Genomic DNA, 27,394 nt, shown 5'->3' with positions numbered 1-27,394 from the left:
TGGATCGGATATTACGATTGATTACGAATTGACCGAACTGTCTCCGATAGTTCAGATTGCTATTTGTTCTGTGTGTTATTGTTCATTTATTCATCGTTGTTCAGTGATATAAAACAAAAGTCAGATTTTCGATATAATTTTTTCGGTCGGGAGAAATTTACTCTCTTTAAGTACTTTACTGAATTTTCACATGGCTGTTTCACAGACCGGTTACCGTGTGATAAGCCGAACTAATGCACTTTCACTTCATGGTTATCGTCACGCTGCACATGTCATGTTGCACAGTTCTTTAAAAGATACAGAAAAAAAACTATTTAATTACTATCTACCACAACATGCTGTAATGGTAAGTGTTGAAAGTAAAAACATAGAGGCGTAAAAATTTGACCATATTCTAAGAAACGTCTTGAAGGAAATGTTATGAAGGAAATGTCATGAGCAGTCACTAAATCACGTGATAACTTACGTAATACTTGGACGGGAAAATTGATATATCGTCGTTCATCGTTCATGATGGTCCTATGACTCCAGTGCAGGTCTCTTTACACCAGCATGACTCCAGATCATGAATAAATTAAAAGTGGTGAAGTAGTTCTATTAATGCTTTTAATCACACAATTAGTCAAAAATGAAAGACTCCACACCTCTATATAAAATTGTATCTTTGCTGGAAAAAATGCTGCTAGCTGTGCTCTGTCAGTTGCCATAGTGTGGACTAGTTTTACTAATTTTTTGTTCTTATTCATTTTAACCCAAATAATCAAAAATTACTGCGTAAATGTGGCAAAATGCTATGGGAGGAATTAAAAGTTATTAAAAGGAATTAAAAGATAAAAACATCAAAATAAAAAGTAATTCCTCAGCTTTTTATTCCTGATAGAAAAACCAAAGTAGGATAATCATATTCTTCACGGTAACCATTAATTATAGACACAATCCTCTGCAATTTGTGCACATGAATTAGAAATTTCAAAGCAAAATCTAAGTTAAAATGTAAAACAAAAAATGAGATTTGAACTCTTATTATATTTATACTAATAGAAATAACTTGTAAAACATGTATAATTATTCGAGGATGGACCCTCTTGATGATATTTTTATGTGGGTCAGTGCCTCTGAGCTCTTTTCGTTCTTCAGCTCCTTTGAAAAATAAGCATGTTTGTAATGTTCTTGATTAGGCTATTGCTGTACTCTTAGTGAGTGCTCAATATTGATAAAACCAGGTGAAATAACTATAAAATGGCATATTAAAAAAATGTTTCATAAGTGTATTTACACTTATACATATAATATGTATAGACAATGTGCTGTGCAATTATTACCATTTGGTTACTGGTATATATGCTATTTCTGCCCCCAATGACCAGCTTACGCCTTTCTCACAGTTTTTTGGTCTGGTGGAACTACACATTTAGTATTTTTATGATATAAAGTGTTAGAGTAATGAAAATTTATTGTTTCACGTGCTTTAAAAAGCAAGATGTTGTTGGCATACTCTGGTTAAAACTTCCCAGGGTCTATTCATTTCATTATATAGTGGATCTATGTTGAGGAGTTGACTCAATATTTGAATATTTCTAATGAGAACTCTATCTTTATCCAAATTTCACTTTGTTTAACTTTTCCATTTTTAGCTTCAAATGCGTTTTGACGGAACTTTGGGTTTTCCTGGTGGATTCGTTGAAGATGAAGAAAATTTAGAAAGTGGTCTGGCTCGAGAAGTATCTGAAGAACTGGGTGCAACTGCTGGTAGCCTAAACTACATGGAAAGTGATCTTGTAGTTTCACATGAATGTTTTGATAAGAAATTATGCTTGCATTTTTACTGTAAGAAAATTGAACTGGAAGTGCTTAGGATTATTGAGAAAGAATTAATTGATTGTCCACAGTACGGATTAGAGGTGAGTTTTTTATTTCCCATCAAAACCTACTGTCCTATAATAACATCTATGTATGGTGTGGTTACCTATACATTCTTATTAATTTTGATGGAAATCCTGCAGATAAGTTTCAATTTTATGTTGGCAGTAATATACTTACCAACCTCATTTGATCTTGAAATTACATGTTTTCACATTGGGTTGTTGAAAATTTACCTAAAGCCTAATGAAATTACATGTTTTCACATTGGGTTGTTGAAAATTTACCTAAAGCCTTATGAAATTACATGTTTTCACATTGGGTTGTTGAAAATTTACCTAAAGCCTTATGAAATTACATGTTTTCACATTGGGTTGTTGAAAGTTTACCTAAAGCCTAATGACCTGTTCCAAAAACAAGGACAGAAAACCCATTTCACCTAACAGAAATATGATAGATAGTTATAACATATTTCCCGTTTTTGCAAATAAATTGAAGTTCTAATCAACAATTACGGATTCGTACGAGGTAAAACGACATCCTCGTTATGAATCATGCACTTAAGCAACATCCGGCTTTAGAAACATGAAATTTTCAACAGCCTAACATGCTATACAAACCCACGGATTTTCCCAGGTGTTTGTAGATTATGTCATAACAATTTGCCAAATTAGAGGTAGCACATTTTTCTAATCTCGGAGATTTGTCCGTCAAAATCTTGTCGATCACGTTGTGTGTCATCGGTTTAAGTTCGCGTTCGTCTTCATTTTTTCAGATATATTTCGTCAGACTGATAGCAAAAAGTACTTATGAATATATACTTTTACGTTTTAAGACTCTCGGGTTCATTCGCTGTCCGCTGTACACAATGAAAGATAATCTTGGAGGTCTTCCGTCGTTTTTAAAAAATCATTTTATTGGTAATGCCAAAGATCAATTACTTATTGGACTTGATAACGAAAAACTTTTAACTAAAGAAGAAATAGATCTTGCTGTACAGCGTTCAGAATCAATTCATGTAACATAGAGATATGATTTTAAAAAATAGTTTATATCTTTTCTGGTTTAACAATCAGTTCACAAATCATGAACGTGATCTCGTGGGTTAAGTTAAAGACGTTTGCGGTCCGGGGGTAAGATATTTGACTCATAAATACCATTTTGTTTTATATGGTATAAGTCTGAGTCTAGCAGGTATGCTGTGAAATACTATTATAATATTCGTCTTTGTTCCAAAAAAATGATTTTACAATTGTATCACTGTAGTTTTATCGATTATTATCATTTGACTATACCAGTCTTATCCATTATAATCCTATGGTCATACCAGTCTTATCCATTATAAACATATGGCAACACTAGCCTTATCCATTATAATCCTATGGTCATACCAGTCTTATCCATTATAAACATATGGCAACACTAGCCTTATCCATTATAATCCTATGGTCATACCAGTCTTATCCATTAAAATCTTATAGCACTGGTATGGATTTTACAGTTTTGTATTTTTATCGTGTCACTTTTCATCGGGACACTTAGCATAGTTTTTTAGTTTTGAATCTTTTAATTATGATGTCATAACGTATCTCCTGTTTCAATGAAGAAATAAAAGATGTTTACTGTGTTTGCACATATTCATTGCAAGTCGAGAACACCTTTGGGATAACTCGAGAGCAGATCAATGCAAACCCGAGTCCAAATGTTGAGAGTTTCAGAAACGTCTCCGAGGTTTGCATAAGCCAGTGCAAACACGAAAAACATTTCTTTTTTATTTTTAAAATAACAACAATGCAAACAGATAAATTTAAAACAAAAGTTTTGATTTTTTCTTTAAAATGTATTGATGATTGATTTTCAAATTCTCTTTATTTGTAATGTGTATCCGTCATTGAGTGACATGGCTATTATATCATGTCTATCTCCGCAGGTTTGACATGACATGTTAACCGATCCAGTTGCTTGTTGTTTTAACTTTGAAATTGTACAATTGCTCAAGTAGAATGCGCATGCGTACTCAGATGATTCGTCTTATAATTTGTGATTAAGCTATCTACTTACTCCGAAATCGATGCATATAGATCCATTAGGTCGTTGTGCAGACTATGAACTCAAATTGTTTGTCGAGTGCACTGTGTATGCTCGAATAAATTGCGCATGTGCAGTTATTTTCTTTTATAATTTGTAACTAAGCAAGCCACTTACTCCAAAATCGGCGCTAGTATATCCCGTGGTCGTTGCTATAACCATAGACTTGGACAGTTGGTCGACTAGACTGCGCAGGCTCAGATTATTTCTCTTATATGTGAGCAAAGAAGTTAGTTACTCCATAAGCAGTGAAAGTTCGTACAGTTGGTCATTGCTATGATTATGAACTCGAACAATTGGTGTAGCACTCTTCGTATGCTCAAAAGCTCATTACTCCGAAATCGGTGCCAGTAGAGCCATTTGGTTGTTGGCACAATGATCTAGTAGACTGATGCTCGTATGATTTTTATAATAGTTTGTGACCGAGCATGATAGTTACACCCAAAGCAACACAATGAAATCCAGTTGATTGGCATGACTTCTATTAGTTGGTTGAGTTTCCAATCATACATTAATAGAATGCTGTCTGTCTTCTTCGGCTTTTTTCAACAAATGCATTTTCAAACTCTTAACCTCAATGACCGTTATCGGTTAGGCGTGCCCTCACCATGTGTAAAGCAAATTAGTCAATACACAACCATAGACATAACACCATGGACATAAAGACATCGCTTACGTGAAAACCTGCGATACTAATCTTTGCAACATCAATTCTCCATCACTATCACCCGATGTTATCTATTTCTAACAACGCTAATTATCCATTTCTATCCCAGGAAGATATCTTTTTCTAACAACAATAATTATCCATTTCTATCCCAGGAAGATATCTTTTTCTAACAACAATAATGATCCATTTCTATCCCAGGATGATATCCATTTTTATACCTTTGCAACTAGAAAAGCTGTCCTAAACAATCTATCTTTGTTCCAGGAACAAGTAATATCTGTTCTTCTTTGGTCTGACGACGTGTATCAGAAGGAGACTATTGAGTGATTCACTGGTTTCTTGTCCGATTCCACAGGTTTGACACAACTTATTTATATGCAAAGATTATGCGTTAATACTATAATTTTCATTTTTTTGTCATTTTTTTAGCTTCGTGTTGAGAAATATCCAGCCATCTACGACAGTGACGTTGTTAAAATTGTTTATGATAAAGTTATGCGTAGACGGGTTAAATGGGCCTCAGGTAAGTTGAAGATGTTAATTAATCATGCGTTTCTCTTCTCGTAGTACAAGCTTATTGTTCTTTAGACCAGAGTGAAATGTATTTAGAAAACAATTGTATGAGTGTGCCCTGGTAGTTCACCACGTTTGTTTAAAAATGCAATAAAAATGCGATCTGTCAATAACGCGTACATCACTTCAAGCTGTGTATGGATGATAACGTCTCGATAAATTAACATAAAATGCGTTTGTTTCCAAAAAAAAACACTGCGTTTTTTTAAGATTAATGAAACTAAAGTCAGTTATTAAAAACCATTAAATATGAAGTGTTATGGCAGTTTTCGACAGAGATGAATTCACGATGTTTTTTTCGGAGGGGTGGGGGTGCTCAGCTTAATTAGATTTCGGTTGTTCCTTGTTGCTCTACGATATCAAACTTATTTGTTAAATTCTGTTACTTTTTTATAATGATTGAGATATTTTTGAAAGTTTACTCCGTTTGACGCGAATCACGATTGCTTTTGCTTAATTGTTTGGTGTAGGGATATTTAGTATTGTGTAGGGATATCACCATTTTGCACCTCATCTAGCCAAAGTTAAGAGGGGTGCGTCCCCCTCTCCACATCCCTTTCTGTGTATATAGATTGATGATGAACAGTAAAGACTTGAACGCTGCTCTAGTTTACAAGCCTACTTTCCAAACTCGGACAAAGCGATGAGTAACGCGGCGCAAAACAGTTTTTAGCAGTTGGAAACTAGTTTTGGTTTATTTTTTCCGATTCAGACTTTGCCCTTTTCTCGTATTGTTAATACGTATATATGTTGTTTAATATATATTTCAAAATCACTTTTTTTACTAGGCACGCTTCTTTCGTATTTGAAGTCTTTTATTCCCTCAAACTATAAATTGGCCATAGCTTATTTTTGGTGTTTTGACGTCTTTATTAGGCTGCACCTTAAGCGATGATTGAGCAGCGATTTTGCTATTTTGCTATATAGTTATTTTGGTAGCTGTAGACTTACCAGAAATGAGATTATATTGATAAAGTTTCACCTCTGTTGATATTTAAGAAGAAACAATAAGATTCATCCCTAGATATTATCTTCACGAGAAATTATCCTAGATTTGTATTTTTTTAAAGTTCCTTTTACGTATGTCCGGATCATAATCGCTAAACGCCTAATGGCAAGCACTGGCTTTTTCATTATGAAAGAATCACGTGCTATTTATATTCTATTGTACTTTAATATTTTGCTCACAGAAGGGTCACTACTTGGGGTGTGTGTTGAAATGTCGCTGTTGCAATCGTTCTGAGAAAAATTTGTCTAAATCTGAATTTTCCTCAGTGCGTAATTTATTGGCATTTAATGCCAGTATCTGTCATCATTTAATGTTTATATAAACGTCTCAAAGGAATACATGAATGTGGCTACAAATTAAGAGTGTATTAGTCTTGCAACTGCCACATTTCTATTATTTAAGTGAACGTAATCTGAAATTCTTGGAAAAGTGGCTCCATACATAAAAACAGGCAGAATCCATACAAATTGAGGTGGGCATCGCCAGTGCTGACACCCAATTTACGGGAAGCTTCAACACCAAAGCACAACATGCTATAAGGACCCAGGGACTCTAAATTCTGATACTCTGATTCATGCGGCGTTGAAAAATTTACATAATCTAGTCAGGTGACACCGTATATCCACACTCTCCTTTTCTAGCAACTGTGGGTAGATTAAGGCGATCAACTACAGCGTGACTGAAATAGTTTTGATGTAAAAAAGCGCGCATATTTTGCGTTTTTTACTGCTGATCTTTGTTTTGTAAAACTAACAAATTCGTGGGATTAACATGAATAGCTTTGTTACATTGAATTTTCTCTATTGTGTAAAAAAGAAATTTTTAATATCTCTTTACGAATTTTCGTTGCGTGGCTTAGACCAGTGCGAGTTCATAGGAAAGTGTTTGACATTTAGGCATGCAGTGGAATAAGATCTCTTAAAAATGTTACCTCGCTAATCAACCAATCAGCGCCAAATTGCGATCGGCGTTTAAAGGGTTCGTTTGAACACTAGAAGTCATCTTATATGGCAACACGTATCAACACCTCAAGACACTAATTGTGTGGTATTATATACACTTTCGGCAACATAGCGTGACATTATTCGCAACCATGGAATGGCAAATAAAACATGTCACTTTGATTTTATTGTTTCTCCTCTTGCAATGCTGTCCTACTGATGGAAGTCTAATGTATGTACTATTTTACGAAGATGATGTGTATATTGACAGAAGTGACCACAAATGTCGCTTATTGTTGCATGTTTATCCGATTGCTAAAACGGCTTGCACGCATCACAAATGAAGCATGGTGTTTTTCAGGTTTCATGTTCATTTTAACTTTTATAAAAATCATGTATTGTCTAAAGATTTCAACAGATGAAACACAAAGGTTGTCTACGTGTTCATTAAGTGGAAGTGTGTGATTTGTATTTGTCAAAACCCTTCAGATATTATCAAAACCACTTGAGTTAAGTGTTTGTTGTTCATCGTCGTTGTAATGTATGAAAATTTCAAGATCGTGTTTCAAATTGATAGTTATACATCAGCGAAAGATCATTAAAAAGTTCTTTTAAAATTTTTCTGACTCGAAATTACATACAATAAGAAATGATGATTGTATCGAAGATCTTAGCCTCGGTGTTCTTTTTTTTTGAATCACAGATCGTAAAAGTGCCTTTCTGAACCGAAATGTGCTGGCTTTTTCCAGTTGTTTTTCCAGCTGGAAAATTTCATTTAATTGTCTGCGTTTATATGTGCAAGGGCTAATTTTGGCTTTTGACTTTACCAGTTCTAGTATATTTTTTGTTTACATGCAACAGTGTAACAAATTTTATATACTGTGTACTCCTTCATTCGTGTTTCCCTAATTATTTCTTTTGTATTGTACCTGCTATGTTAAACTGTAAAACACGTTTAAATGTTTGTCGATCTTTTAATAGCAATTACAGATGTTTGTCGCGATAAGGCGTTTCACTCCTACATCTTGATTTTCCTCTTTAGTAATCCTTGGTATGTTTCAATGAATAGCCATTTGTAGACGTAGTAAATGTTTTATTCATGGTGTAGTGGTAAGAAGGTTGTAATACTCGTGGTCATGTTCAAGATTATTGTGGAAGGATTCTTTATTAACGTGGCCTAAATACCCCAGCTAGATTATTTCCATTAACCTTAATCATTATAATGCGATAATTGCAATGATGAAATTTTTCAATAAAATTGACTGTAGATCAATAAAAGATACGGCTTGTTATTTTTTATGACTCCGATGGTTTAGTTTACAGGAAGAATTTGACAAAATTGAATTTCAAACATTCTTTGCCAAATTAATCGCTAACACAAGCCAGATATCTAACGTCTATGTATGAAATATGACGAAAATAGAAGCTCAAATGAGAAAAAAAATTTTGATTGCTTATATCACGCGTGAAAATATTTTTTTATTCCTATACGTATGTTGAACAATGATATTTTTAATAGGAAATTCCATTCCGGCTCGTTATTTCCAACAAGTATGTTCATTTATCTACGGGCTTGGGTTTGAAATTGAATAAATCGTACTTCAATAGACAAAGTTCAAAAATTCGAGCGTTTTGCAGAGACTTAGCTTCCTTCGCAGGTTTACGTTTTGTTACTTTGATACTTCATCGTCTGTAGCTATTCTAAAAGTTCACTCGCTTTCAAATCATCCGATAACTATTCGGACACAGTATTTTCACTCCACTGATTGCTTGATTTGAAATATTTTTGCAAAAATCTTGCTTTTGATTGCGAAATGAATTTCTCAGTAACTAGTGGAAGCGTAACTTCTGCGTGCGCTTTCCAGAATGCACGGGTAAATCACACGAGCTTGAACATAGATTTATTTTCAAATGTATCACGCAAAACCTTGTGCACTACTTTGTATGTCAGGATGTATTTTCTAAGATGGCTTAGTCAGAAACTTCCAAAGAAAGCGGTATCGAATGATTTAAAGTTTTTATATATTATCTTTTATAGGTGGACCAAATTTGCATCAGTCGCGTTGGACCATGTTGAATTGAAGCGAAATACTACAGACTGCGCGACTTTAACTGGGTTTGTACCAGCTCAGCTGCGTCTTTGTCAATCAAAACCTTTGCTTATGAACAGCATTAGAAAAGGTGTATTGCTTGCCATGGAACAATGTAAGAAGCAGTTGAGTCAACAACGTTGGGATTGTTCGACCATCACGGATATTCGAGCATTGAGGGGATTACTTGCGATACGTATGTTTTTGGCTCTTTTTGATGATAGCTTAATCAAGTACATGCATTTCTTAGTTAGAATCTATCTCCTATATATATATACCTATATACCACAGCTGATGAATTACTTTTTGTCTGCATGATTAAAAACTTGCCAATTAATAATCCCCACGTTATGCATTAGCTGACTGTTCTTTATGTTTGTCCGATGGCCTTGAACTATGTTCTGTATAATATTGAAACTGTTAACCTCTATTGAAACGCTACAATCTCTTCGTGTAAGTCAGTTAAGATGACTGATTATGAACATGTCTAGACGATGTCCTAAGGAATGCTTGTGGGAGTCCATACGTGTCGCCAATCTTTATTTACTGTCAACATCAATGTCATAAGTTAGCAAATTTGCCACGGATCATCAGATTAGATCAGATTTATACAATTAGTAAATGACGCATCCATATAATTGAGGACGAAATACTGTAGTATTTTTGCTTAGTGTATTTTGTCCTACTGCGAAATTTCATTATCCTGCACGATATAATGAAAAAAAATGTAATCAACGCCCATGCCTGGCATTTTTTTCTACGTTATATTTGGGAAAATCTTATTAACTTTTTATGAACCCGCATGATGAACGGTTTATATCCAGCGTTGACGCTCGCTGTGAATCAGCAAGACAAAGACATATTTTTAAACAAATCTTTTTGCAGATTAGTCACACAAAAAACAAGGCTGCAAAAAATCGTTTCTTTATCATTGGATGAAAAACTTATTTTTATGAATTATATACATGGTGATGAATAGCCAATTTTTTCCATGTGGGATTTGTGCTTTTAGTAATTATAGTTCATTGTGTTTACGTGTGAAATGTAAAGATGTAGCTACCGTCGGTTGTTCAAAGACATGCATGCTAGTTTACCTCACGTGGAGATAAAGTTTGTATCAGTGGAATTTGCAATATTATGTTTCAAATCGTCTTGTTGAAAACACATCTATTATTTTGGATGTCATAAACTCTTGTCAAAACATAGATTGAAGTTTGCCATATATAGCCAGCTGTTTTCGTAGCTACATAGAAATTATGAATTTTATCGAGGTGTTAACTTCGTGCTTCTGGCCTTTTTCAGAATAAGAAGGCTCTGAAGACGAGTTGAAAGCTCGACAAAATTAATAATTTAGTCCCTAGAAATCTCTATTCTAATAAATCTGCCCGGGTTACTGATGTTCAAACATATAACGTGAGTGAGCGATATATTGAGAGATCTTTTCGAATAACGAGAAAATTTGGAAATATTCTCACGCAGAGTCGCTGAAATTGGAGAAACTAAACTTCCTTCATAAATGCAAACAATCCGGCCATCAGACGCTCTAAACGTCGATCTACAAAATAAAAATCACTTTTGAAAAATCTTAGCTGTTTTACATTAAAGAGCTCTATAACATTAAAAAGCTCCATAAAATTAATAATTTAAAACCAGAGAAATCTCGACTCCACAAAACAGGCTTGTCGGGATGAAATTGTAGTTTTTGTGTATTTTCTTATTATTATCAATATATATATAAAGAGATATTTTTGTTTTGTTTTGTCCCCTTTATGGAGCTGCTATTCCACCATATTCATAAATATTTTAAAAATATCCTTCAGCAAGCAAAGAAACAGCGTTTGTGCACGCTTTGACGTCGGCGGCTGTTGCGTACTCCATCACAAAGTCTTGTTCACGTGGGAAATTTCCAGATTGCACGTGTTCGAAAAAACCAAGGCCTCAGTTTAGCAACATGCGGCGACATTGCGACGATAAAGTTGAATACGGAATTTATTTTTCTGAACTGTTCGTTGATGCACCAGATAACGATAGAAGCTAGGAGAAAATTTCGACGAAGTGGTCAAAATTTTGTCAACCTACATAACAGCAAGGCTGGAAGACAGGTATATAATTTTTGTTATTGTTTTTTTAGGGGGGGGGTTATGTGGAACTGTGGTTAGAAAAGTGTTTCTGGGAGGATTGAATTGTTAAGTGTAATTTTAAAATATGCACGCGAGGCATTAACCTAGGGTTTAAACTTTGAATAATTTTAATCATGTGATTCAAATTTAAATTTAAATAACATGTTTTTATTGGTAACTGTCAAGTAAAAACCCAATGCACACTAGATAATTCATTCAGTTGAGTAGCTACGTATCACCCACAATCAACCATTTAGGGCTTTATTACATGGATATTCTGGTTGTAGCTAATTGTACAAGTTGGTTGTATAGCGCGCTTTTAAAGTATTTCTTTCTCATTGAGAGATGTTTTGAGAAAGATTTTAAATTGAAAAGAAAATGATGATGGAACTTTCTGCATCCATGCCTAATTCGGCTGTGAAGCAATATCAAGCAGTATCACTCTTTTCCACCTGATGTCCATCATAAACCTTCGAGAATGCGTCCTAGGTCTATTATATACATTTATATTTAACAAATTATTCTGAAGAAAGAAAATTTTTTTGATTTTTGTAGCTTCTAATTCTAATTATCAAGGATTCTTTCACTGAAACTCACGCATTCCAAATTTAATTGGGTTTTTTTGTTATAACTGGGTTAAATGATAAACCATCTGCATGATTTAGGCAAGTGTGTTATTTTTTGTCTACTTATATCAATAATAATGGAGGAATTTACTTGATTGAGCACGATTAACCAGTGGGATGCAGGAAATTATGATGGAAAATGGTCATCAGTTATTGGAAGCGAGGAGATTTGTGGTTGTTATCCATGGTAACCTTGCCACCTTCAAAATTGATCTTAGCTATGCTCAGCGCTTCAATACATATAACAGCGAGAATTGTCTTTGCAACGTGGACAATTTGTAGGGTAAAGCTCAGTACAAATATTGTAGATTTCTCACAAGTTTGGAGCATGTTGTATGTGTACGTCATGTGTCTTTCATAATAAGCACTCGTTGTTTTTTTTTCACATCAATCATGATAAGATTTGATCACGCATTAAATATACTTTATTTGGTTTTGTCCAAGACAATAAGACAACTAAAAGTCTTCCTGTCTCATTATGCGGTAGTCGCGAAACTTGAATACAAAGTTTGAATATCGTGTTGTTAATTACAATGCAATTGATATATCGCTGTCCAGGTTTCCTCCGTCGTCCCTAGTCATCAATTGTTTTGCTCGTATATCAATTGTTTTGCTCCTCAAATCACCATAGTTTATTGATTGTTGTTTTTTTTGCCAAAACATGAATGCGTAAAGCAAAAGATCTTAGATAAATGGCTTGACAACTTTTTCATGAAAAAAATTTAGCTTTCAATATTATCAGACGAAGTTTATTTGATCAAAGAATCCCTCTGGTTTTTTGCAACTTTTCTAAACCCTCTGTATGTAAATAAATGATTACAGAGATCAGTTGATTTGTTGATTTTGCCTACAGTTAGCTGGGCATTGTACCACTTCGTAAGAGGTAATGTAAACAAACAGTGAAGGAGAAAATTATATATTTATTACATCTTTACATAAATAACTGCTAACAGACCTTTTATAAGCACAGCTTTCGTGTAATGATGTTGTCATATTGTGGGTGTTTCTGTTGGATAATTGAAAAGATAATATAGGATTGATTGTCGAATTTTATATAGAGTTCTAGAGATGAAAATATCATTTTACCTGATTGATAGTGTTGTTTTTCTCTTCCTGTCTACATTTTAATAGTTTATCAAATGAAATTATTTGGTATAAAAAAACGAGAAAATTTTTGTAATTTTTTATCATTATATCCATATATGTATGTATGATATTTTTTCACTTGTGTACTCTCTTGGTTATCATCATATAATAATAACTCCCTCAGAATGTACGGTTCGCATGTTGACGATCATCCTGCTGAATCAACTTCCGCTAATCACATTGGACTTTTCCATGTGTAATGCCTGAACACAGCAGATCAAGCTGAGATATATTTAAAAGCAATGTGGAAAAGGTTGACATTATTTCTTTTCTGCATTGTCATCCATGCATCATATGGTACCTATATTTTCTTCCTTTTCTACATTGTCCTCCATGTATCTTATGGTACCTATATTTTCTTCCTTTTCTACATTGTCCTCCATGTATCTTATGGTACCTATATTTTCTTCCTTTTCTACATTGTCATCCATGTATCTTGGTACCTATATTTATTCCTTCTAAACATTATTATCCGTGCATCTTCTGGTCCTTTTTGACATTATTATCCATTCATGTTGTGGTACCTATTTATTTATTTCTCAACATTATTATCCAAGCATGTTTTGTTACTTTACAAACCAAGCTTTTTTGGACATTACCATCTCGTGGGCAATGGCTTTTTATTTGACAGTTATATAAGTACAAATGTTATTTTGTTTTATGTTAATTTAAAACACCGCGGTTATTGCTTAAAATAATCGGTATGTTTAACATTTGTACACTTATCATAGTTTTATTTTTTTTTTGCCTCCTGCCAACTTCACTATGTTAAATTTCATATGAAACATATGACATTTAACGACTACTCTAAAATCTTGTTTTGATGGGGGTGTCGTTTGGCAAAAAAATGTAGTTTATGTGTTTTTGTTATCTACGATGTTGGTATTTGGCCATATTTGGAAATTTATATGTGGGAAACTTCGATTGTTTTTTGAAATATTTGTCACCTCATTAAATTGTTCTCGCATTTTCGAAAAATAATAATCAGTTTTATATTAATTATCGATTGTGTTGTATTCGTACCAGCATGCTATATACTAATGACTATTTTGTGAATCTTATCATGTATTAAAGCTTAATTAAGACTTGAAGGGCAACCTTTCTTATGCATGAAGAGTTAGGGACTGGGGTGGTCAAAGTCAATGCACAACTTTGATTTTTGTTATGATCTTTGTCGTCACCAGGCTCTTATGGCGTCGTTAATAACACGATGTCGTTGCTACGGTGTGTCACAAGGATGCGCCATGCGGTCGTGCTGGAAGGTTCTACCGAAAATTGAAGACGTTGGCAAGATATTAAAGATGAAATATGAGAAATCCGTGGAGGTCATCTATGCCAGAAAGAAGAAAAAACTAAAAAGAAAGGCCAACCGAAAAATTCCCCTGAAAGTCTCTGATCTTGTTTATATGAAACGATCCCCTAACTACTGCCAATCAAATCCCGGTATTGGTATTTCGGGTACGTCTGGTAGAGTATGTGATAGAAATGACACAAACTCTATGAATAGCTGTTCTATCTTGTGTTGTGGACATGGCTATAACACACAAATTGTCCGCGAGAAGAAATTTTGCAACTGCAGCTTTCACTGGTGTTGTCGTGTGAAATGTGAAACGTGTGAAGTTGTGTTCGATAGATACATTTGTAAATAGTACCACAGGATACAATAGGGTACATGGAACTACAAGTAAATGATTATTTTCGTCAATTCTTGTAAAACACAAAAGCATTGAAAGTAGTATTTGTAATATTCGATCCATGGCTTCGAGGTTTTTATTGAAATTTTTTTATTCATATGTATAAAGTAAAGTTTGAATATTTCAAAATAAAATAGTATGAAAAAATTTAGTATGTATTATTGTGAAATAGTTCTTGATGCCTACAATGCAGTTATGCAAATTTAATGCTTCACAAAATGTAGATTGCAAGTTTTTTTTACATACTCACAAGAGTTTTCGTCACTGTCATCTTCAAATATTGCCTTCCGCGTTCTTCGGTCAAAACTTCATATTGGATCTGCGATCTCATTGGCCGATTGTCTAAACAATACGTGATGCCATCTTGCAGTCGTGTCTGTACTAGAATAAAATTGCTTAAAAAAATTGCTATGCAATTTATAGGGCACGCAACTTGAAAAGTCTGTTAAATGCATCGTAACGTTTAATTTTTTACATTTTGCGAACACAGCATGCATAATAAACAACGTATAACATAAAATATTTATACTTTTCAATTTACTAGTGAGTAATGACATAAATTGAATGCTATAACAATTTAATTTGAAATCATACGAATGATGTACAACTGTTCTTTTCCGTTTTTATTTGAGGGGGTCTTGTTTAGCTAAGTTAGAAGTTGAGTATTTTGTTCTTCAATATCCTATTTTGTTTGAAATTTTTCATGAACAGATGTTCTTAAGTTACCATGCAAATATATATTTGTCCTTTAGATGTTAATAATTTTTTGCTGTAATAATATATAATGGAGTTCTTTTCATAGCAAGTCTCTTTCTACGAATCACCAACATGAAAGTCCATGTGAATTAAAATGGTAGCTCAAAAATTAATTTGGGAAGCGAAATTTTATGAAATTATTGTCTTCAAAGTGTGGTTATCATTGTTGTTTGTGGTGGCTGAAATTAAGGAATTTCATTTTATGAACCAAGAAACTGAATTTTCAAGCAATTTAAAACCAAAATTTTTACAAATAATGCTTGTCTATTTCAATATTATCATTCAATAATGTTTGATAGCAGTTGTATGAGCCATGCATATACAATATTTCGTTGAACAGTCTGACAATAGCTGTCTGATATTATCATAATTTGATAAAATGTTTAATATGAATAATTCTGGCTATACAGTCTATAATCAACAATTATTGGACGATGTTCAGCATGATAGAATCATTCAGACTGAGGTCAATGTTATTTTCGAAAGCTAAGCTTGGACAGAAACGTCTACCGCGGTCTTATTTATTTTTGTCGGTGTCCTCACCATATGTCTTAAAACATCTGTGCATATATATAATGCTATTTCCCCGCTTTGTCCTTCAATATATGTCAATATATTTTGTCAACCATTTTTTTCAAGTGGCAGATGGAAGTGCCTTTTCTCATTTATATGCTTTTACTTGCTATACTTTGCTGTCAGTCTTAACAGCTCGTTCTATCCCTTTAAAAAGTCGTTTTCAAAGAAAAACGAAGTGTACAAGTCAATCATTGGTGAGAACTTCCTACAAAAAACAAACTCCACTGACATCACTGGTAAATGTGTTTTTCATTTCTTTTATGTGTTTAAGTTTATATTATAAATAAGACTATAGGTTTTGTCCATTACATATAAAGCTTTACATGAAAGATTAGATGTGTTGCCAAATAGTATATGATTTTTTAGTTGGACCAGTTGTAAGTATACAGTTTCCTAATTTGAGCCTTTTTTACGATGTATGTTGTTAGATATAATTAAAATAACGCCTTACTTTGCAGTATCTCTTGAGACATATTTTGACATACAAGAAATACTCAATTTGCAACCTATTTTTCGTCATTTTTTGATTCTATCTTAGCTATAAAAACAGAGAAATGAATGTATACTCTACACAAAAGTTTTGTTTGAATACACACAACACAACATAAAACGTCTTTTTTCAGGCATTCGATAATCGTTTTAGAAACTTATTTTGTCTTTTCCTTTTGTTTTTGTTTTATATAAGAACCAGTTGCTAGCCAAGTAGCTGTAGATGAACGTTTTCAATATTTAGTTTTGTTTACTTGCAGTGCAAATTATTTACTCATATTTTATTGCTGATTTGAAGATATCAAAGAAGGCAGAACACTTGCAAAATGAGACTGCTGACTCTTGCCATATGTTTCGTGATAATATTTTGTATTATTAGCGTCGTGGAAAATGATGGTAAGTTAGTGACAGAGAGAAAATGAAAGTTTGTGTGACATTATTGATGTTTTCGTTAAATGTATGAATTGCAAGGAAAAACTGAACTGCATGACTATCTACTATGAAGCGGACATGTTTATCCAGAGGCATAATTCAGGGAGGGGGCTCGAAAGTTTACTCAATCTTAAGTCTTTATAGTTACGCTCTTATGTTCATCCGATGCAACATGACACGTGATCGATGATCTCAATTGATTTTAACAAAAGATGTTTGTGAACTTAACTTGACGAAGAACGTTTGCTAAAAAACGTCAAATTTACGACGATCCAACATTTAGACTACAGATTTACCCCAAACTAAACTTACAGATCGCCTGTTTACCATAGTTCCTTCAATTTTCACATGCAACACAATTATATTCCACTCACTCTTAACACAACGCTGTACTTCACTTACGGCTAACAAACACTGCCATATTCCTCACTAGTCACACAAATTACAAATTTCTATCCTTTAATTGTTACACAATGTCCGACGAACACTTTTCATTTGTCATTGCACGGTTTTTGTCTATATGTAGCTGCACATCTTGCATACAGCTTGTATTTGTTTATCCAGGCTGTATTGATTGCTGCGAGGCCAAAACTTTGTTCTGTCGAAGTAAAAACATAAATTCTTTGCGTGATATTTTGAACATGACAAAGGGCTCGTTTTGTCAGAATGGAACAATAGAACGGTTAGTATTATTACAAGAAATATGTAATGACGTGTTTATTGATATATACGGACAGATAGATACCTATGCAAGCATAAATATCACATTGTTTAATGGGCAATTTCTCAATCATTGAACTTAAATTGATGTTGTGCTGCATGAAAAAATCATGTATGACTATGTAATATTATTGACTTCCATAAGTTTTTTTGAGGAACTTGGAATTGAAATGCTTTTTGTTTTTCCAAAATAGCACTATTTCATTGTTGTATATTATGTACGTTAAAAATTTTCAAGGTATAGCTACATATAAGCGCGTTAAGAGTGTTAGTTGGTCGTTAAAAAAAGATGAAAAATAATTCTTAAAGAAACATGAGTTATGCTTGTGGGTGCTTCCTTTTAATAATGCAATGGTTATGTTTAGTTCACCGCTACTAATTCCCATGCACGTACGAACGACATCATTTTCGAACCTAAATAATACAGAGCAGCAACCATGCGTATGGACGTCACTTTCGTTATTTCGTGGATTTTTAGATTGGTAGCTGACGGAAATAACATAACCCTCTCCGATGAGGATGTTGAAATTCTAAAGAAAAACTTCAGCAAATTAAAGTATTTGTAAGTGAAACTTCTATACAATCTTCTGTGCGTACGAGCCTCGATTCTATGATTGACTTTTCTCTTGGAAGTTTGATAAGTTGGTTTAAATAAATGTTACTTATGTTTTATTTCTTCTGTTTGTTTCTTGGCAGAACTTCTTGTAAATGCATGGTTGCATGTGAACATGTTATAGAAGATCAAACTTGAGTTCTATGATTGCTCTGAATAAAAGTATAGGGTTAAGAATTTCTATGAAATGAACATTTCTGCCAATTTCATGACTTTCCTGTGGTTTCAGTAAACGCATTTTTGCGTAGTAAAATTCATTAAAGAAACAGTGAGAATAATTGTCGCACGTGACAGTCAACAAAAGTATTACATTTTTGACTATTTTTTGGAATTAACCTTTTACAAAATCGACATGTTTCTCAATAAATAATTTTGTAGCATGGCGATTATTCTTGTTAAGTTTCTACAAAAGATTTTCTACATGTTTTATGTAGGGATCTACGAAGTAATAAGATCAAGATACTGCCAGAGTTGGAAAGTGATCATCTTATAGAGATGTATGAATATCTAAACATGCGTTCATCTCACCCCACCCTAACCACCCAACCTCACCCCACCCCATCTTACACCACACTCACCCCACACCACCCCGAAATTACCAGCTAAGTATGTCTGCGCCTAAATGCTTATCGTTCGCTTTGTGTAATCAGCTACAAGCACGAAAAACTACAAGCTTTTTATCGGATTTTTTAAAAACACTATGACATCGCTTAAAAATTCAGGCCTAACGATTGTATTTAATTTGTTGGACGTTATGCCTGTGATGTCAAACTATTCAAATTTCAGTGATGAGAAGAGACAATTTTTTTTGTTGATCACAGGCAACTGGGGAAAAACGAAATAAGTGACATTTACTTGAATTTGGATAAGTTACCAAATTTGACAATTCTGTAAGTGTGAAGTCAATCTGCATGTCTACTTTGAACGTGTTCAAATACTGAAAATACCTACTTTTATACGGACGTTTAAATTTTTTATGCGAATATAGAAATTTGAAGGAAAACAAATTGAAAAATTTTACAAAGAATCTCGGTAAATTAAAAGCTCTGTAAGTATTACATGACGTACGCATTGACAGTTTATCTAATGGTTGATGGCTCTACGTTGCCAGTGTAAAAAAAATCACTCATAATAAAGAACATGCCTTCATTCTGTTTAATAGCATATTTATAGTCACAGTATCTTCATTTACAAATGCAATCTATCTTTTTGTTTATTTTCGTGTAGTATCCTGGCTGGTAACAAAAAATTATCCTTTATAAATTTTTCATCAAACAACTCACTGGAAATATTGTAAGTTCTTTCAAAACAAACCGCGATTTATGATCTATTTTATCATGTGACGGGATGGTACAGTCAGTAATGATTATGCAGTAGATAGTTTTCACTTAATTCCCTGGGATTGAACATAACAATGACGGAAGCTGCCATATTGATGTACCAAGCAAAAGGACTTCATCAAAATTCTTTTCAATTGGTACACCAACATTGCGGAAATGACGTCAGGTGTAAACGCTCTGCAGTATTGAAGTTGAAAGTGCAAAGAACTAACTGAGTTTAAGTTTTATCAATATGAAAAGCGATAAAACAAACCAAGGTCAAAAGAATTGGAGCGATTGTTTCGGTAAAAAAAAAAAATACTGACACGCAATGTATTAACTTGTTTAAAATTGGCATTGCATATTACAAAACTTCTGAGATCATAAAAACTGTAACCCTTGATTTGCTATTGCATTCCTTAGAGAGATATAAGCAGTATTGACTTTTTAAGAGTCTTTTAAAACTATATTTAAACTATAATATGACTAAATTAAGTCGAAACGTTGAATTAAAATGTTTAAACTATATGAAAGTATGATCACAAGTGTATAAATACTTGTATAGGTGAAATATCTTTTGTAAGAAGTTTTGAAACCCGCATTACGTTTAGGCATGAATCATAGTAAAGCTTTAATTGAGTGCATGGTCTTTGAAAGAATACATGCTATGCATTTTCCTGCGCAATTAAAATAGAGCCTGATCTTTGGTACATTTTATCTCGTCTCTTCGTAGTCGCATTTTCCTTTAGTTTATTTTTATCTTATGATCAGGTTGGTTGGGGATACCGATCTAAAGGACGTCAAATGGGAAAAGCTGGTTCAGTTGCCAAAGCTTCAAGGACTGTAAGTTTTCATCCTTATGTATTTATGTAGTTATTAAATCCAATGTATAAAATGTAAATTAACATGCATGCACGAGGAATTTTGAGAAAGTTTAAAAGCAACTGAAATAAACTTAATTCATTGTATGTACATCATTCTGTTCGATCGACAATCTTGTGTAAAGTTGTTTTCAATCTAGAATTTTAGATAGGGCCGTAGTTGTCATATCAAGCGATGTTATATGCTTGTTCATGAATATACGTCGAGAATGGTTATAGTTTTATAGTATATATAGAATGTTTGTGTTTTTACAGTAATGTTCGAGATTTGCAAATGGACAGTCCGATTAAATATTTGGATCCCAAAATCTTCCACGAACACGAAAGTTTACAATTCTTGTGAGTTCATTTTTCTCATTCCTGTTTGAAATTAAGTTTATTCTTAAATCGAACTGTTGAATGAATTTATTTAACTTATTATAGCAGTTTTCCTTTTTTTCTCTTATTCAAGAGAAGTAATTTACGACTGTCGTTTCAATTAGATTTACCAGTGCCCGCGCAGATTGCTGTAACGTGAAACGTATGGAAGAGGCCAAAGGCAAAAATAAACGAGAGTGGTATTGTTCTTTTAAAAACAAAACAGACGATGATATTAAGGAAAGTTGTGGTAAGCTTTGTTCATGCAGATTGCAGTTCATGTAATTATGACTTCAGTCATGCAAAGTATAAAACAGTTTTTAAATCAGTGAGCTCAATTTATGTAATTGGATGTTGTCAGCGTCAATGTTAATCTGTTTTTCTAAGAATAATTTCTTTCTTTCCATCATATTTCTTTCTTCGTATAAATTACTGAGAAATTCCACCGCGACATCTTGCTTTGAGGCAGAAAATAATTTTAATGTGAAAAAGATGGGTAGTTAAGTAGCTAAGGAAGTACTATGTCAGAAAAACTTTCCATACACAAAGTTGCAGAAGTAAAACTTGAACTTTCTGTGATTTAAAGAACTTAGAGATTTTCTGATCTTACTCAGGACCGTAGCTAGAACGTTAATTAGGGGGGTGCTTATTTATATATTCAGTTGACGCGAGTAATTTATTTAGAAAGCCAACTCACTTCAAAAGAAATCAGCACAAATGTAGCTATACATGAATAACCCCTCCCTCCCCAAATTAATTTTATAGTTGGAGTCAAGGTCTAACTTGACCCTATTTATTTTTGTCTTATAATCTATTTTTTTTGTTGACTATCTCGATAAAAGTTTGTTTCAATCACCAGCGGTTTTATTTTATATTATTTTTCAAAGAAAACAAATGACGTTTCGTCATATATGACTCAAGACATCTTCAGACTAATTACATGGAGATTATTATGCTAATATAGCATGTATTTAGTTCTATTTTTTCTTTGCTATATGATAACATACCAATTCATGTAAAGAGTAAAATACAAAAGCAAGACTTCAAGTTAGGGTTTGAGCTTTCGACATTGTTATCATTATGCCTTTGTCATCATTGAGTAATGTAAAATCTCATAGTTTTCTGTAACAACACTATCTTTTATATAACAACTGAGTTCCCCTTCTCAATCTGTTTCCTCGTGCTATTTATGAAGTATACTGCAAAATCACTAAATAGGTATCAGACTTCGTTCTACAACTTCAGAAGACACAAGCATTGGACGGGTTGAAGTAAACTTTCATGTGGACATTGGATGGCAGAAATTAAATTCCTCTAGATGGACAATGCAGGATGCTCATGTCGTTTGCCGGGAGATGGGTTTCAAAAGAGCATTGGAATATATAGATAAAAATGACTATAAAAGAAGAAGAGACTTACGTAAAGACTACAATCATGAACTTGTATTTCCCGACGATACGAAGAATAATAATGCGTTCATGTGGGATAAAAATTGTAATGGTACCGAATACTCAATACACCGATGTCCAAGTAGATCAGTAAATAATAATGATGATAAATATGGTGCATATGGTGTTGGTGTAAGATGTCAAGATTCAAGTAAGTTACATAATATCTTAAGTAAGGTATGATATACTATTCCGGCCTATTTGTTTATAAATTCTATACGTAACGGAATAAAGTAGCTTGCATTCGTGTGAGGAATAAATATTATACGGACAGTCATAAATATAAACCTTTTTTACTTTTACTTGGTCGAAAGAAATCGATATTTTTTCTTTCTGCATGCATCCTGTTACATTTGTCTTATTTTGAAAATATTTTTGATGTGCTATAGGTAAGACAATGAAACAGATGTGTGGTGCTAGTTCACCATCGAAAATCATTGACTGTGATGGAGATAGTAAAAAAAAACTGTACCACAAGATGAAAATGACACTACAACTGAAACGTACGAATCCATATTCACTCATATATTTATAGATTTAATGTATATTTAGTTTGGATGTATTTTGACTTAAATCGCTAATTTCTGTTTGTAGTATCACTCTGAGTAACAATAGAATTATTTGGATCCAAGACACCTCGCTCAAGCTCTTTCAAAATCTGAAAATATTGTTTGTATTTTTCATTTTTTTCTTTTTTTTTGCGCTCATCGTAGAATACTTATGCAAAAATAATCAAAGTTATATGTTTTCTAACGTATTTGTATCAATGGCTGAGGTTTTTAACTTTTAATGAATTGATGAAGCATTTTCTGAATTTTCCAGAGATTTATCCAATAACGGCTTGTCATGGCTATCCGATGGAGTTTTTCAGATAGATAGTTTGAAAGTTCTGTGAGTTGTTCATCTTTATCATCATTGCATGAATAATATAGAGCTAAGCACAGAATCTTTATATGGTATGAAAGGATTTAGATTAATGAATTTCTGCTTATTTTATATAGACACCAGTCTACGACATTTATATTATATTTAACAATACATGCTCTTTTTAGAAATTTGAAAGGCAACAAACTGCAAAAAGCAGTTGCCATTATAACGTAAGTGGTTAAAAAAGACAATTAAATTCAGGGACAAACTTTCAAGATAACTATTACTTGCAGGGAAAGAAAATTGAAAAACGTTCGATGGTTTTTTGGTTTGAATAACTTGGAAAGCTTGTACGTAGAAATGATTTTTTTATAACTTTTGCTCGATCGAAAATAATTAGATTGAAATCCTGACTATGAACTTGACTGACTGATGTTAAATTTTTAGGGATATTTCCTCAAATTCTTTGTCGGAATTACCTGAGTTTGTTTTTCAACCTCTCGGAAATTTGCTCAATTTGTAAGTTATACTCATAACCTGAAGTATCAGACAGTTAAAGCAAAAAAAGGTCCATTTTATAGCTCAATTCATATATCTATTCATAGGAGCATGCAACTCAATGCCTTCAGCGAATTTAAACATGACAATATTTTCGATCCTCTTGTAAATCTAAATTATCTGTAAGTATGCTGCAAAGTATTGACTTATTAGTTACTGTACATAAAATATATTATTTGCATAGCAATACATGCTTTAAGATGACTGTAGAAGCAAGACTGTATGAGTTACTAGATCATTTTTAGTACACAGTACAAAGACCTGAAAATATTGTATCAAAATAATACGTAACTATATCTCCATATTTTTTTTTATATGTGACTTTCTTTTATAGAGACATCTCAGGAATGGAAAGTCTCAATCAAATCAATAGGTTATGGTTCAGACTAATGCGAAATCTCGTAAATCTCAAACACTTGTAAGTACTATGAAGCCTTTGCATGAAGTCCTTATCCAATATGGCGAGTCGGATATTTTGAATTGGTTTTCTAAAAACAAATGAAGGCAATATTATTCATTAAGTATTTCGAATATTCACTGTATGAAATGAAACCAAAGTCCAAGAACATAACTATTTATATGTATGAACCAAAGGGCTAAAGAAAAATCATTTTGTTAAAACTTGTTAGATTCTTTACTTATGTTGAAGAATTAAAAAGTCGAAACATGTCGGTGCTTAATAAGCATTAATTAAAAGTAATAAAATCTTTTTTCATGAAGAAAATATTTTTTCATACGGTCCGAATGGAAAAAAATATTTTTACGAAGTTTCAAAAGCAGTCCTAGGCAGAATTTGAATTTCACTTTGTAAACAAATACATTGGGAAAAAATATCACTTTTGGAACAAGGTCAAGTTATCGTAAAAAGCTGCCCGCTGCTGCAGCCAATCAGATTCCAGGAAATTAAAAAATATCATCAGGCACGCATAAATATAAATATGAATATATATGTTCAGTTATCATTGCTTTTAGTTTATCTTTGAACGTCGGTTAACTTATTTTACTATCAACATATTTTTTATTTAGAAAAACAAATGTATTTACTGATTGCTGTTTCGTCAATGCTTATAAACCTGACGTCGATTGCATAGCACCGTCGGACACCATTGCCAGCTGTGAACGAATGATTAAATATGCTGCACTGCGTTATCTCATGTGGTTCTTGGTTGTTCTAACCATTGGTGGGAATGTCTTCGCTCTGTTGCTAAGACTGGTAAAAGATGATTGCAGTCGAGTACAGAACTTGTTTATATGCAGTCTCAGTTTTAGTGACATGCTCATGGGTGTCTATTTAATTGGAATCATAAACCAAGAAATCGCGACTGAAGGAGAATATTACAAGCATGATTATCCCTGGCGAACTGGAACTCCGTGTAAAGTGTTTGGCATAATATCTGTCATATCCAGCGAGGTATGAATAAAAAAATACAAATTGTTGCAATTTATTATTGCGTATATTATGTACATAATCTTGTCTACGATGGAACTTTTTCTGATAAATGAAAGCACCACATGATACGTCAACATTTGCACATCGAAAATTAACAATTGTGTACATGCAGAAAACTGCACGAAACGTGACGTTTTCATAGCATCTCAACCAGTAATTTCAAAAACGACCAGCAATTGTGTTGCACGACACGAGACTTTAACTACCCAGCAATCGAATTGCATCTGACAAAAATTAAAATTTTCTGGAAAAAAAAACGTAAATAAATTTAATCAGCTGCGCACAATCATTACATTGACTCTGTGTTTCGGTAAGTGCAAAGGTATTTAAATTTTTTATAATATTTAAAGAAAAAAGTATCTTAAATAACAGTGAAATAAAGGATGGGAGGTAAAATTTGTTCATAAAATTTGTTTGATCAAGTGTATCATGAAAATACTCGATCTTTTACAGGTATCTGTGTTTACTCTGGTATACATTGCATACGACCGTTTCTTGCACATAGCTCATGCGATGGAGTTTCGAAAGATCGGCTATCGTTCGGCGCTGTTCTTACTTTTGGCAACATGGCTTGTCTGCTCTGCTATCGCCATTGTCCCAGCCACCGTGAAAACGTATTTCGTTGATGACGTCCGAAGAGTTGGATTCTACGGGACTAACAGCATCTGTATGCCCCTTCAGTTACCTGGAGACGACACAATCGCATGGGAATACTGCCTAACTATATTCGGAATACTGAATTTTATTGGTGCTGCCTATCTTATTATCGCCTATATTCAAATGTTTTACTCGTCATACAGTAGTGCAAAAGACGCCAACAATAGCAGCCGTCTCGGAGCTCATACTACCATGGCAAAGCGTTTTGCTGCAGTTGTTTTTACGGATGTGTGTTGCTGGGTCCCCATTGCTATGTTGTTGTTCTTGTCTCTTGCTAGGGCTATTAACGACACGGGCAACACTTTGTATTTGTGGTTTTCAATCTGCGTGATTCCGATCAACTCAGCCATCAACCCGATCTTATACACACTCAGCACACCAATGTTTTGGCAGAAAGTTAAGGATGTCATCAAGAAATTCATATTCAGCGTTTCAAAAAGTAAGAAACTATTTTGTTCAAATATCTTAGAAACCTCAGTCTCTAAAAATATATATTGTGCCTCGATGTTATTAAAGAGAAAACTAATTATCGATATGCTTTCACTTTTCTCTCACACCTGCTGGGAAAATCATGGAAAAAAAACGTTCTTTCCCTATGGAAACACGCCTTTCATTCGGGCAACGATTGCTCACAGCTTATTGTAATGAACATTGAGCTCTTATATATTCATACTGCATTAAACAACAAACGCGCTCACCTTTTAAAAATAACTTTATCTTTACGTAGGTCGTATGAGTGGCATTGACGATGAACACGTGTATGATCGTGCAAAGAAGTCTTAAATTTCCAGTTTGATAATTAACTTTGTGGCTGTTAGAAACTTGTAGAACTACTGAGTATGACGTAATTATTGATCAAGTTCCTTTGCACTTAATAATGTTAAAGTGTGTAGTATTTATCAAAATGCAGCATGTAAATTCTTTTGGATGTTCATAAGGATAAATTTTAGTTTGTCATGGTATGAAAAAACCTAATTTCAATGCACATTGTAGAAAAACATAATTTGGTGCACATTGTATAATGCATAAGTAAAAATACGCAATTAATTGTTTGTTTGTTTGTACTTAACATTAAAAATTATCATTAGAAAAGTAGAGTATAATTCAATTAAAGTTCTCGTGGTTACACTGGTATCTTTGTTTTAGCCTTTGAAACCGTCAATTGACAAGAATAAAGCATTTTAGCAATGAGATAAGACGAAATTTGCCGAACGAAAGATTTCACAGGAGTCATTCTCAATGAATCGCTGCTATATACTCCCTGATTTTGTATATTAGATTTCGCCTCATATTTTTCTCACAGATGCGAGGGCATCAGTCACCATTATCTATGTAAACTAGAAAATAACTAGAGTAAGATATTCATTCATAATTACATTCATAATTACTATTCATTTATTCATAAGACAAAAATTACTTTCGTGAAGAAAATATACATGCCTTTTTTATTGCAT

The 27,394-nt window shown here is 33.3% G+C and overlaps 5 protein-coding genes across 5 annotated transcripts in view; all 5 read left to right on the top strand.

Annotated features, from left to right (window-relative positions):
• The first annotated feature begins 30 nt into the window (after positions 1-30).
• On the top strand, positions 31-3,117 carry LOC124447167 (U8 snoRNA-decapping enzyme-like). Its single transcript, XM_046998057.1, has 3 exons — positions 31-346; positions 1,635-1,901; positions 2,696-3,117. The coding sequence occupies exons 1-3, from the start codon at positions 191-193 to the stop codon at positions 2,885-2,887; spliced, it is 615 nt and encodes a 204-aa protein (XP_046854013.1). The 5' UTR covers positions 31-190; the 3' UTR covers positions 2,888-3,117.
• Positions 3,118-7,223: 4,106 nt separating this feature from the next.
• Positions 7,224-15,060, top strand: LOC124447169 (protein Wnt-16-like). Its single transcript, XM_046998059.1, has 5 exons — positions 7,224-7,373; positions 9,180-9,427; positions 11,052-11,252; positions 11,284-11,333; positions 14,308-15,060. Exons 1-5 carry the CDS (start codon positions 7,294-7,296, stop codon positions 14,770-14,772), a joined length of 1,044 nt encoding a protein of 347 aa, XP_046854015.1. The 5' UTR covers positions 7,224-7,293; the 3' UTR covers positions 14,773-15,060.
• Positions 15,061-15,646: 586 nt separating this feature from the next.
• The window catches only part of LOC124447119 (relaxin receptor 1-like), a 28,651-nt gene continuing 16,903 nt past the window's right edge, over positions 15,647-27,394 (top strand). The window contains exon 1 of the mRNA XM_046998014.1: positions 15,647-15,670. The gene's annotated coding sequence lies outside the window, so the exon portion shown is untranslated. The remainder of the gene's footprint in view (positions 15,671-27,394) is intronic.
• LOC124445663 lies at positions 16,232-23,506 on the top strand. Its single transcript, XM_046996414.1, has 14 exons — positions 16,232-16,385; positions 16,937-17,034; positions 17,635-17,752; positions 18,269-18,352; positions 18,838-18,900; positions 19,225-19,293; positions 19,392-19,451; positions 19,631-19,696; positions 20,494-20,565; positions 20,859-20,942; positions 21,086-21,210; positions 22,179-22,559; positions 22,798-22,911; positions 23,003-23,506. The coding sequence occupies exons 2-14, from the start codon at positions 16,965-16,967 to the stop codon at positions 23,011-23,013; spliced, it is 1,317 nt and encodes a 438-aa protein (XP_046852370.1). The 5' UTR covers positions 16,232-16,385; positions 16,937-16,964; the 3' UTR covers positions 23,014-23,506.
• On the top strand, positions 23,009-27,066 carry LOC124445664 (relaxin receptor 1-like). Its single transcript, XM_046996415.1, has 10 exons — positions 23,009-23,077; positions 23,231-23,299; positions 23,461-23,505; positions 23,569-23,625; positions 23,723-23,794; positions 23,881-23,955; positions 24,168-24,251; positions 24,860-25,244; positions 25,737-26,379; positions 26,668-27,066. Exons 6-10 carry the CDS (start codon positions 23,885-23,887, stop codon positions 26,721-26,723), a joined length of 1,239 nt encoding a protein of 412 aa, XP_046852371.1. The 5' UTR covers positions 23,009-23,077; positions 23,231-23,299; positions 23,461-23,505; positions 23,569-23,625; positions 23,723-23,794; positions 23,881-23,884; the 3' UTR covers positions 26,724-27,066.

The sequence above is a fragment of the Xenia sp. Carnegie-2017 genome, unplaced genomic scaffold (genome assembly GCF_021976095.1).
Source record: "Xenia sp. Carnegie-2017 unplaced genomic scaffold, XeniaSp_v1 HiC_scaffold_22, whole genome shotgun sequence".
In the NCBI taxonomy this organism is placed as follows: Eukaryota; Metazoa; Cnidaria; class Anthozoa; order Malacalcyonacea; family Xeniidae; genus Xenia; species Xenia sp. Carnegie-2017.
Note: the sequence above shows the minus strand (reverse complement) of the source record. Positions and strands in the feature narration are given on the sequence as shown.

What these genes read in the sequence shown, in the direction of transcription:
- LOC124447167 (XM_046998057.1), top strand. Translation starts at nt 191, where the DNA reads ATGGCTGTTTCACAGACCGGTTACCGTGTGATAAGCCGAACTAATGCA. An exon ending in TACCACAACATGCTGTAATG is followed by an intron (nt 347 to 1,634) that starts GTAAGTGTTGAA and finishes TTCCATTTTTAG; the next exon opens with CTTCAAATGCGTTTTGACGG. An exon ending in GTCCACAGTACGGATTAGAG is followed by an intron (nt 1,902 to 2,695) that starts GTGAGTTTTTTA and finishes TTACGTTTTAAG; the next exon opens with ACTCTCGGGTTCATTCGCTG.
- LOC124447169 (XM_046998059.1), top strand. Translation starts at nt 7,294, where the DNA reads ATGGAATGGCAAATAAAACATGTCACTTTGATTTTATTGTTTCTCCTC. An exon ending in CCTACTGATGGAAGTCTAAT is followed by an intron (nt 7,374 to 9,179) that starts GTATGTACTATT and finishes TATCTTTTATAG; the next exon opens with GTGGACCAAATTTGCATCAG. An exon ending in ACAGCAAGGCTGGAAGACAG is followed by an intron (nt 11,334 to 14,307) that starts GTATATAATTTT and finishes TGTCGTCACCAG; the next exon opens with GCTCTTATGGCGTCGTTAAT.
- LOC124445663 (XM_046996414.1), top strand. Translation starts at nt 16,965, where the DNA reads ATGAGACTGCTGACTCTTGCCATATGTTTCGTGATAATATTTTGTATT. An exon ending in AGTGATCATCTTATAGAGAT is followed by an intron (nt 18,901 to 19,224) that starts GTATGAATATCT and finishes TGTTGATCACAG; the next exon opens with GCAACTGGGGAAAAACGAAA. An exon ending in TTGCCAAAGCTTCAAGGACT is followed by an intron (nt 20,566 to 20,858) that starts GTAAGTTTTCAT and finishes GTGTTTTTACAG; the next exon opens with TAATGTTCGAGATTTGCAAA.
- LOC124445664 (XM_046996415.1), top strand. Translation starts at nt 23,885, where the DNA reads ATGCAACTCAATGCCTTCAGCGAATTTAAACATGACAATATTTTCGAT. An exon ending in CTCGTAAATCTCAAACACTT is followed by an intron (nt 24,252 to 24,859) that starts GTAAGTACTATG and finishes TTTTTTATTTAG; the next exon opens with AAAAACAAATGTATTTACTG. An exon ending in CATATTCAGCGTTTCAAAAA is followed by an intron (nt 26,380 to 26,667) that starts GTAAGAAACTAT and finishes ATCTTTACGTAG; the next exon opens with GTCGTATGAGTGGCATTGAC.